The 11,779-nt window shown below is 41.5% G+C and overlaps 1 protein-coding gene across 1 annotated transcript; it reads left to right on the plus strand.

The window, feature by feature from the left end:
- Positions 1-7,637: 7,637 nt before the first annotated feature.
- LOC109908479 (pro-neuropeptide Y-like) lies at positions 7,638-10,817 on the plus strand. The gene is made up of 4 exons (XM_020507130.2): positions 7,638-8,422; positions 8,850-9,037; positions 10,215-10,304; positions 10,517-10,817. The coding sequence occupies exons 1-4, from the start codon at positions 8,339-8,341 to the stop codon at positions 10,539-10,541; spliced, it is 387 nt and encodes a 128-aa protein (XP_020362719.1). The 5' UTR covers positions 7,638-8,338; the 3' UTR covers positions 10,542-10,817.
- Positions 10,818-11,779: the final 962 nt, after the last annotated feature.

Raw genomic sequence — 11,779 nt, forward strand, 5'->3', positions numbered from 1 at the left:
TTAGTGATGTGTTGTTTTGGATTTTCTCCCAAACGTAACGGTTCGTAAACAGGACAAATAGTTAATTTCTTTGCCACATTCTTTGCAGTATTACTTTAGTGCCTTATTGCAAACAGGATACATGTTTTGGAATATTTTTATTCTGTACAGGCTTTTTTCTTTTCACTCTTTCATTTAGGTTAGTGTTGTGGAGTATATAGAAAGTTGTTTCCTTCCCTGAGTGGTTTACTTCCTCTCCGGCAACCAAGTTAGGAAGAGCGCCTTAGTCTTTGTAGTTACTTGGTGAATTGATACATCATCCAAACGGGATGTTCAACGGGATATTCAGTGTCTCCTATTTTTACCCAACTACCAATAGGTGCCCTTTGAAACATTGGAAAACCTCCCTGGTCTTTGTGCTTGAATCTGTGCTTGAAATTCAATGCTCGACTGAGGGACATTACTGATAACTGTATGTGTGGGGTGCAGAGATGGAGTAGTCATTTAAAAATCATGTTAAACACAATTATTGCAAACAGAGTGAGTCCAAGCACATTTCTACTCCTGAACTTATTTAGGCTTGACATAACACAAGGCTTGAATACTTATTGATGTTTCAGCTTTTCATTTTTTTAAATTAATTTGTAAACATTTCTAAAAACATAATTCCATTTTGACATTATGGGGTATTGTGTGTAGATCAGTGACAAGACATCTCAATTTAATACAGTTTAAGTTCAGGCTGTAACACAACAAAATTTGGAATGTCCAGGGTTGTGAATACTTTCTGAAGGCCCTGTAGGTGGGAATATTCATACACACACACATCAACTTCCAAACCCCTCTTGACATTGTTTGTCTCGCTGGCTAGTATAGGTGTTAGATGGATGTCAACGTTTTATTATTCCAAAATGGTTGAATGATGTTCAATGGTTCAAGTGACTTTCATTAGATCACTCGGTATCAGTGCTTCTGACAGCTATGACCCATGAGGTCACAGCTGTGCTGGACACAGGTGTCACATCATCGTCAGCATCCTCCATATTTGTCCTGATCTGTCAGTCAAAATGTTTTGTTTTGCAGGTTGTCTCTATGGTACCTATTATTTGTAAGGTCCTCTTCCTGATATTATGAAAATCAACTGCTCTCAAAAACATTAACAGAAGACTTGCAAAGGTCAGATATATAAACAGACTGCACATGAATGGATAAACACACATAGGCACACGCAAAACGTTCCAATAATGATCATGGTAAAAACAGCACAATTGGAAGAGAATTACAAAATACATACATTTTTGGTTATTGCCTCAACTTTAAATAAAGCTGCTAGAACATTGTAATCTCAAAAATGAGATGATTTTTCCCTATATAATTTGCCTTAAAAGCTGTTGTTTACCTTTTCAATTAATTAGTAAGGACAATATCTGAAATGTCTATCACAAGTTTTTTTGTTTACCCGTTAGAACATTAATATAACACTATGTAACATCAGTACAGTTACAGTACGTTACACAGTAATTACAGTTTTTCCTGGTGGTGTTCATAGACGTATAGGGGGCGGTTATAGTAACAGCAGTAGTATTAGTAGTAAGAGGATACTGGGTTGTCTGTTCTCACTCCCTAGCACACATGGATTACAAGCAGGAAGTGTACGCTCCCACTGCATCAGACACAAATAGAGAAGAGATATTTTCTGCTGGCCTAAGTACTATTCCACTGACGAAAATGCAGCCATTCTCAAAACAGCAAAGCCATTTCAGTTCAACAAAGAAACAGTTTTATCTGTAAAGAATTATTCTGACATCTTACTACAATGTATCTTGAAGTGATAGAGAAAATATTTTGGGAAGAAAGAGAAAAGGCAAGTTAACATAACATGCTACAGAAGGCTCATGCATTACAAACATTTAAAGTTATCTCTCTTGTATTTGGTGAAAGACCACCTTTGGATAAACATTTATTTTAAGCCATCCTTTCCCCCAAGGATACACCCTTTCTTTCTTGTCTGTTGTAGGTTTGAATTGGTATGTGTGTCTTTCTCTCTCTCTCTCTCTCTCTCTCCTCCCACCCACTCTCTCTCCAACCTCCTTTCTCTCTTCTGTTTCTCATAGTGTTGAAGGAGTGATGGTAGAGGGTCTAATGCCCACTGACCTGTCTCAGCCTGTAACCATGCAGGTTTCTGATCCAGACCCTCCACTGACTCTGTGATGCAGGTCACATGCGCACCCACACAAACACATGCACGCACACACACACACACACACACACACACACACACACACACACACACACACACACACACACACACACACACACACACACACACACACACACACACACACACACTAACAGATTTCCTTTGGAACATGTTATTTACAGCTTCGGCCAAAGACCCCCTCAGGGTATCAGTTAAAACATGAGTGGAGTGTTCTGATTGTTCTAAATTTGCTTCTGATTTTGCTTCCTCCTTTGAATAAGGAAGAGGAAAGTAAAATATTAGTGAATTAATCATGTCAGTGGTATATTTACTCCTTGGGGACAGATGTTTTGGTCCAGCACCAAGGAAATATGTCGATGTGCCCTTGAGCAAGGCATTTAACCCTAATTTTCTCCAGGGGTGCCGTACTACTATGGCTGACTCTGTAAAACAACACATTTCCCTGCACCTATCCGGTGTATGTAACAATATATTCTTAGAGAATTCCCCTCATCGTTGTAGCGTAGACTATGACATCTGCTGTGTGTGCGAGACATAGGGTCTGTAATCCTGACATGATCTACATCTAATAATGTTTGTAACATTATAATGTTTCACTCTCCACCAACCCTGGACCGATAGATACAGATATGAGTTCAATATACTGTCACTGCAGTTCATTCAGGTCACAAACACACTTGTACGCGCTCACACACACACACCAAACATGCACACACACAGACACACACCCATGAACGCTGTGATGTGAGTTTCATTGAACAGCAGCTTTTATAACTTTCGCATTCCACCACATCCGACAGAGAGAAAAGAGAACAGCGTTACAACAGAATACCTTCACTCAAGTGTGATGTGATAGCTTGGCACGTCATCCACCCAGCTGACGCACTATCTACACGAACCTCTTACTGTAATAACCCTTTAAATAGCATTCAGGGGAAGTTCATCTACGATTTGAGAGCGTCATTCAATATCCACTCATAATTCCTTTAACTCCGTATCAGGCTCAATTGTATGGCTTGTCTATAGAATTATCTGGGATTCGGTGCTCGGATGTGCTGCCCATCCTAAAGTTGCAATCAGGAGGATGTGTTTTGTGCTGTCATGACGTGAGATATGTTGGAGGACGTAGGATGGGGATGATGCTCAGGCTATGACCATATTCAGTTTTCACATCAGAATAATAATTATCTTCAGTTGAGGGGGCGATTTAAGGATAGTGTTACAACACATTTCACTGAACTGATCCTGTGTATGTGACAATGAAATACAGTATATACTGAACAAATATAAACGCAACATGTTAAGTGTCGGTCCCATGTTTCATGAGCTGCAATAAAAGATCCCAGAAATGTTCCATACGCACAGAAAGCTTTTTCTCTCCATTTTTTTGCACACATTTGTTGACATCCCTGTTGCTGAGCATTTCTCCTTTGCCAAGATAATCTATTCACCTGACACCTGAAGTTCAATTTTGGTTTCATCTGACCAGAGCACCTTCTTCCACATGTTTGGTGTGTCTCCCAGGTGGCTTGTGGCAAACTTTAAACGACACTTTTTATGGATATCTTTAAGAAATGACTTTCTTCTTGCCACTCTTCCATAAAGGCCAGATTTGTGCAATATACGACTGATTGTTGTCCTATGGACAGAGTCTCCCACCTCAGCTGTAGATCTCTGCAGTTCATCCAGAGTGATCATGGGCCTCTTGGCTGCATCTCTGATCAGTCTTCTCCTTGTATGAGCTGAAAGTTTAGAGGGACGGCCAGGTCTTGGTAGATTTGCAGTGGTCTGATACTCCTTCCATTTCAATATTATCGCCTGCACAGTGCTCCTTGGGATGTTTAAAGCTTGGGAAACCTTTTTTATCCAAATCCGGCTTTAAACTTCTTCACGACAGTATCTCGGACCTGCCTGGTGTGTTCCTTGTTCTTCATGATGCTCTCTGCGCTTTTAACGGACCTCTGAGACTATCACAGTGCAGGTGCATTTATACGGAGACTTGATTACACACAGGTGGATTGTATTTATCATCATTAGTCATTTAGGTCAACATTGGATCATTCAGAGATCCTCACTGAACTTCTGGAGAGAGTTTGCTGCACTGAAAGTAAAGGGGCTGAATAATTTTGCACGCCCAATTTTTCAGTTTTTGATTTGTTAAAAAGGTTTGACATATCCAATAAATGTCGTTCCACTTCATGATTGTGTCCCACTTGTTGTTGATTCTTCACAAAAAAATACAGTTTTATATCTTTATGTTTGAAGCCTGAAATGTGGCAAAGGTCGCAAAGTTCAAGGGGGCCGAATACTTTCGCAAGGCACTGTATATACAGTGCCTTTGGAAAGTATTCAGACCCGTAGATTTTTTCCACATTTTGTTACGTTACAGCCTTATTCTAAAATTGATTAAATAAAAAACATCTCTGCAATTTACACACAAAACCCCATCATGACAAAGCGAAAACAGGTTGTTGGAAATTTTTGCTAATGTTTTCAAAATTAAAAACAGAAATACTTTCTTTACTATTCAGACCCTTTGCTATGAGACTTGGAAGTTTACCTCAGGTGCATCCTGTTTCCATTGATCAGCTTTTAGATGTTTCTTTAACTTGTTTGGAGTGCACCCGTGGTAAATTCAATTGATTGGACATGATTTGAAAAGGCACACACCTGTCTATATAAGGTCCCACAGTTGACAGTACACGTCAGAGCAAAAACGGAGCCATGAGGTCGAAGGAATTGTCCGTAGAGCTCCGAGACAGGATTGTGTCAATGCACAGATCTGGGGAAAGGTACAAATAAATGTCTGCAGCATTGAAGCTCCCCAAGAGCATAGTGGCCTCCATCATTCTTAAATGGAAGAAGTTTGGAACCACCAAGACTCTTCCTAGAGCTGGCCGCCCGGCCAAACTGAGCAATCGGGGAAGAAGGGCCTTGGTCAGGGAGGTGACCAAAAATCCGATGGTCACTCTGACAGAGCTCCAGAGTTCCTCTGTGGAGATGGGAGAACCTTCCAGAAGGACAACCTTTTCTGCAGCACTCCACCAATCAGGCCTTTATGGTAGAGTGGCCAGACGGACGCCACTCTTCAGTAAAAGGCATGACAGCCTGCTTGGAGTTTGCCAAAAGTCACCTAAAGACTCTCAGACCATGAGAAACAGGATTCCAAGATTGAACTCTTTGGCCTGAATGCCAAGCATCATGTCTGGAGGAAACCTAGTACCATCCCTACGTTGAAGCACGGTGGTAGCAGCATCATGCTGTTGGGATGTTTTTCAGAGGCAGGGACTGGGTAACTAGTCAGGATTGAGGGAATGATGGAAGGAGCAAAGAAAAATAAAATAACATTTTATTGGTCACATACACATGGTTAGCAGATGTTATTGTGAGTGTAGCGAAATGCTTGTACTTCTAGTTCTGGCAGTGCAGCAATATAAGTCATATCTAACAATTCCACAAAAAATACCTAATACACACAAATCTAAGTAAAGGAATGGAATAAGAATAATAAATATGGATGAGCAATGTCAGAGCGGCACAGGCTAAGATGCAATAGATAGTATAGAATACAGTATATACATATAAGATGAGTAATGCAAGATATTGTGGCAGACCAAGGGGTTTGGTCAAAACATTTACACAGATCAGACACGGACAGAGTAGGATTAGCTCGGTTTCAAGGGTGTTTATTTGAATAACAAACCAAAAGAAAAGAATAGGTCCCCCGCATGAGACCCTCTCCGGGATGCCGTCGTCTGGGCTCTGGGTCTTGCTGTATCCTGTGGGGAACAAAAACTGAGCTCCCTCCTTTTATCTCTCAAACCGTACCCAACTATACGGGAGCAACCTTTCTTCCCCCAGTCCCTTCTCCCGAGTGCTGCCCTTCTGGCAGCTTTATGGGACTCGTCCAGCTGGTGAATAATCAGCCTCTAATTACTCACCAACCCCAATCAGCCCCAATTAATCCTGGCCGGAGAGCCCGTCGAGGCCTGCATGTCCAGCAGAGGGAGCCATCGCCTCGTGATGTAGACTCTGTCTGTCACCAGGCCTCGACGAGTCTCCCCCTTGGTGGCTGATCTGCTGTACGCCACCCCCCCCCCCCCCTTAGCTCTGTCGGGGAGGGGGCTGTCATCAGTGTGATGTATGTCTCCCTTCTCGATAGGGCATCTGCGTTTCCATGCTTCGCCCCTGACCTGTGCAGTGTGTTTCCATGCTTCGCCCCTGACCTGAGCACGACAGAAAAAGAGAAGTGTTAAAGGGACAAGAACCACCTGGTGACCCGATCGTTTGTGTCTTTTCCCCAGGCCATCCAGACCAGGGGAGCATGGTCAGTGACCAGGGTGAAGTGGGTACCTAACAGGTAATACTTGAGAGTGTCTAGCGCTCACTTCACCGCTAGACACTCTTTCTCAACAATACAGTGCTTTCGTGTTATGTACATGATGGGGTGCTCCTCCCCATCGTGTATCAGGGACAGAACGGCCCCTAGTCCCGTGTCACATGCATCCGTCTGGACCAACATTGGCACCTGGAAATTGGGCTTTACGAGAATCGGATGGGAGTACATCGCTTCCTTCAGGCGCCTGAAAGCAGCTTCTATCTTGCCCGTCCATTTCACTGTTTTCGGGAGGCGGGCCCTGGTTAGATTGGTGAGGGGGAGGCTATAGCCGCAAAGTTGGGGATAAACTGACTATATTATCCTGCCAGTCCCAGGAAAGACTTGACCTGTGTCTTGGTGCGTAGAACGGGCCAGTCACATATCGCATGAACCTTCCTATCCTGGGGCTTGACGTTCACCCGTCCGATCAAATACCCCAGGTACTCCACCTCCTCGAATCCTAGTTTGCATTTCTTAGGGTTCGCTGTCAACCCAGCTTGCCTGAGCGCGTTCAGCACCGCCTGGAGGCGCGTCAGGTGCTCTTCCCAACCTTGGCTGTGGATGATGATATCATCCAAATAGGCCGCTGCGTACTGCTGGTGGGGTCGAAGTACTTTGTCCCAGGCAGCAGCCTCTCTGTGCTAGTGATGGCTATTTAACAGTCTGATGGCCTTGAGATAGAAGCTGTTTTTCAGTCTCTCTGTCCCAGCTTTGATGCACCTGTACTGACCTCACCTTCTGGATGGTAGCGGGGTGAACAGGCAGTGACGCGAGTGGTTGTTGTCCTTGATGATATTTTTGGCCGTCCTGTTACTTAATAAATTATCAAACATTTTGAAAAACCTGTTTTTGTTTTGTCATTATGGGGTATTGCGTGTAGACTGATGAGTGAAACATATTTTAAATCAATTTTAGAATAAGACTGTAATGTAACAAAATGTGGAAAACGTCAAGGGGTCTGAATACTTTCCGAAGGCAATCTATATGACTTTTTTTTTTACAGTAGCATGAAAACACATTGAGAAAAGAAAACTCTTAACAACCTTTTTTTGTAAACAAAGAAACCTGAAGGAAAGAAAGATAGGAAGCTAATGATATCCAATCAAATCCTATCACATGTATTTTTGGGGGATGCGAGTGACAGAAAGAATATCCCATTTGATTGTCAGTAAAACATAAAAGAGAGGAGGCAAAGAGATGCGGGAAATAAAATATATGTATAGCTGGGTGTGTGAGTGCGTGCTGCATTTAATGGAGGTTTTAGAAACAATAAACACGTCCCAAAGTGAGGCAATTATGTCGATATTGACAACCCAAAAGGGAAAAAAAATAAAACCTTTTCATGAGATCAGATGAAAGATCTCTAAAACAACTCAAAAGTAAATGATACTTGAATTTATATTTCAATGAGTTCCCTCTCTTGTTGAGGGTGCACATCTCAGTGTTCTGTCATCAAACTCCCAGTCCATCCTAATCATCACGTTATAACTTGGTCTTGGATCTGTGTCATGTCGCTTCAACCCAGTTTAATTCCACTCCAGAGTGAAATATATTCGTTTGAGAGAGAGAAAAAATGACATTAATTTCCACTGCTATTGTGATTTTTTTCAAGCAATCATAAATGTTGTTTAAAATGTGTGATGACAGCTTATACAGTGACGTGTCTGTCCGTGCACGTTTCCGGAATGGTGATTTGGAGACTTTTTTTCACTCCCCCTGCCCATCCTTGCACTGAGCGTTATAAAAATCGCGCCCCATGAATGGGTACCCTCCAGAACGCACAGGAGCAGATAACGCCTGAGAACAACTTCTACCTAAACCATCCTCTAAACCCTCAACTCAATGTAAGTACTTCTATTACATCTATAGGCATTCTTAAACAAGATTCGTTTAGGATCATTTTTGTAACCTTTTGTCTAACCTTTCTATACATAGGCCTATAGGTTTTAAAGGGTTTTCTATAAAGCTTTCATGAACCAATTTCACTCCCTTCACTGAAACTGACATTTTTAAACAATTAATCCGAGGAAGTCAAATAAATATAAATGACATTTTAAATAACTAAAACATATCCGTATAAGGTATCCTTCGGTTAGTGTCGACAACAGGTAGGGAACATACTTCTGACTTTTCAAGGTCTCAAGTTTTTCCGTGGTATACATTTTATAAGATTTCATAGCCTTAGCAATTCAGAGGCTTGACAATGAAATGGTTAATATGGTGCAAAGTAGTTTTCTGATATTTTTCTCTTTTGATTCCTCAATGTTAAAGATGCATCCTAACTTGGGTACTTGGCTGGGCGCACTGACTCTCCTCGTCTGGACATTTATATGCATCGGGACGCTCGCGGAAGGCTACCCGGTCAAACCTGAAAACCCCGGCGAAGATGCGCCGGCAGGGGAACTTGCCAAGTATTACTCCGCTCTCAGACATTACATCAACCTCATTACAAGGCAGAGGTGAGTGCTTCAGCCCGGGTGTGACAAACTGGTGTTCTAAATGAAGAAATTATAAGGCTGAACGTTTTGTTTGTCTAATTCATTAAAAAAACACAATGATACTGTGATTATAAACGTATTTGTTAGCGCCTTTCATACAAACCGATTACAGCCCAAACCTGAAAGTGCTGTAGGTCTACAAATGAACACTTCAGAGAAACAGTAAAAACATGGAAATGAAGAAATAAAATGATTAATTTCAAACTATATATCAGACTACTGTACATCTAAAACTTATAAACTCAATAACTAACCATCTTGGGGTCTAAATATATGGGACCCTTTTAAAGTGAATTAACCCATGTGTAGCTGGTTTGTATGTCTAATAATGGTGTTATTTCTTGCTCTATTCCAAATACCAACTAATCCAATCATGAATTAGGGAGACTAAAACAATAAAGAAGAGTCACATTAAACCAGTGCAAACTTGTTGTTAAGTATGCTGTGTGTTGTCTAGATGAAACACCATCTTTAATTCCATAGCAGCACCCCACTGATGCTTAATTATCGTCATACCACATATAAGGCAATTCACCCTCCGTTCAGTCACACTCTATTCACAAATCTCAGTGTGAAATTAGTATTTAATTAAATTATTATCAGGTAAATTGACAGAGAATACATTCTCATTTACAGCAACAACCAAGGGAATAGTTCTATTTTTACTTGGGGAAAGAGTGCCTCTTACTGGCCGTCCAAAACCACTTCCAGCAGCATCTGTTTTGGTATCCAGGGACCGACCAGGAAGAACCCTGCTTAGATTCAGAGGCTACAATCATTAACAGTTTCAGCTTGTATTGTGAATGTGTTTCTTCTGTTAATGTTGACGTTAAGAGTGGGAAAGGGTCATTACAAATTCCATTAGAAGAGCAGAGCTGACAACCAACAAAACAATAATTTATTGTTATACAGAAGGGCTCTAAGGACAGGTCTCAATAACCAGACTTACATTCATATTGGCCCTAGAACATTTATAGTATGGTCAGTTATCTCATGTGGGTAGCACAGAAGGTCTAGTTCCTGAACATTAGTCAATGACTCTCTTGTCTGATGAGTGTTCTCTCTCTCTCTCTCTCTCTCTCTCACTCACTCACTCACTCACTCACTCACTCACTCACTCACTCACTCACTCACTCAGGTATGGGAAGAGGTCCAGCCCTGACACACTGGATTCACTGATCTCAGAACTGCTGCTAAAGGAGAGCACAAATACGCTCCCACAGTCCAGGTACCGTCACTGTGTGTGTACATCTGTGAGTAACTAATGTTTTGTAGCGAGTAAAGTGTAGGCAGGTATATGTGTAAGTGATCCACTGTTTATAGCATTGCATGCATGTGCCTAGATATTGACATACTTAACAAAACACTATTTGAATGGATCTGTTCCTCTGGTCTAATGGCAGTTTGCACATAATTGTTATTTGATTTGTTCCTCCGCAGATATGATGAACCGTCGTTGTGGTAACCGTGTCACTGTTCCCGCCCAGCACCCTACCATCGCCACAACGATATACTGACCTCAACAACACGGCCGCCTCACCATGGCCGATACCCCATCCTAACAACCCCAGCTAGCACCCTACCATCCCCCTCTCCCCCATCCAGAGGCTACTCCTGTGCCAGATAACTAACTGCATATGTACAGAGTCTTATTTAAGTCACCCCTACATTGGTAAGTCAGGGGAGAGAATTATTGATTGTATGGTAAAACTGTGCTATTAAATATTCATTATATAACGGATCTACTTCTTTGCTGTTATTATAAACGAATTTCAAATGAGTGTTTAGCCAAGAGAGGAAATGAAGGTTCCTCCTGGCTTTCTACATTATACTGAAGAGCTAGTACGTCTTTAAAGGATGTGCATGCGGACACTCACAATATACATCTTTGCAATCCCTGGAGAAGTATTAGAACCCAGTTTGTACTCTACTCTTTTCTGGACAATTTGCAATTTGGTGGCTAAGGGCGCACTCTTGTGGTTGATATATCTTATTGCATTTAACACAATGTGAAGGCTACAAGCCAGCCAGGCAGCTTCCCTGTAGAATGCCTAAAGCCTCTCTCACATAGTGTTGATGAAAAAAGGTATACGAAATATTATACTATTAATTGGGACATTTGTAATGAACTGTTCATTGGAATGGAATAACCATGGTAACCAGTGGAGGCTGCGGAGGGGAGGACAGCTCATAAAAAAGGCTGGAACGGAGTGAATGGAATGGCATCAAACACATGGAAACCATATGTTTGATGTATTTGATACCATTCAACTATTTCCGCTCCAGCCATTACAACGAGCTCATCCTCCCCAATTAAGGTGCCACCAACCTCCTGTGTTGGTAACACTTTGTCATGTTACCCAACAAGTCAACATCGAATGATTGTCATACCAACAAGTGTGGGATGAGTAGACTGCTTTTGGAGGGGAATCTATAAATATTTGAGACAGATAAAAGAGGACAAGGTGAGGGAAATAGAGGAGAAAGCAGAGAAGATGTAATTCAAAATGTTATGAATTTTGATGACTGAATATTTCTGACTGATATTATTTTTGTTATGGTGAATTCTGAACTAAAACTAGCCCACCTATCTGGAAAACTCAGTGCAAGTGCAGATTAATGTCTAATAAGAAATAGGGCAATAGGACCTTTTGTGATTCTAGCCTGTCATAATTGTATTATTATTATTATTTATTACTGCAG

Source organism: Oncorhynchus kisutch, linkage group LG17, assembly GCF_002021735.2.
Source record: "Oncorhynchus kisutch isolate 150728-3 linkage group LG17, Okis_V2, whole genome shotgun sequence".
Classification (NCBI taxonomy): domain Eukaryota; kingdom Metazoa; phylum Chordata; class Actinopteri; order Salmoniformes; family Salmonidae; genus Oncorhynchus; species Oncorhynchus kisutch.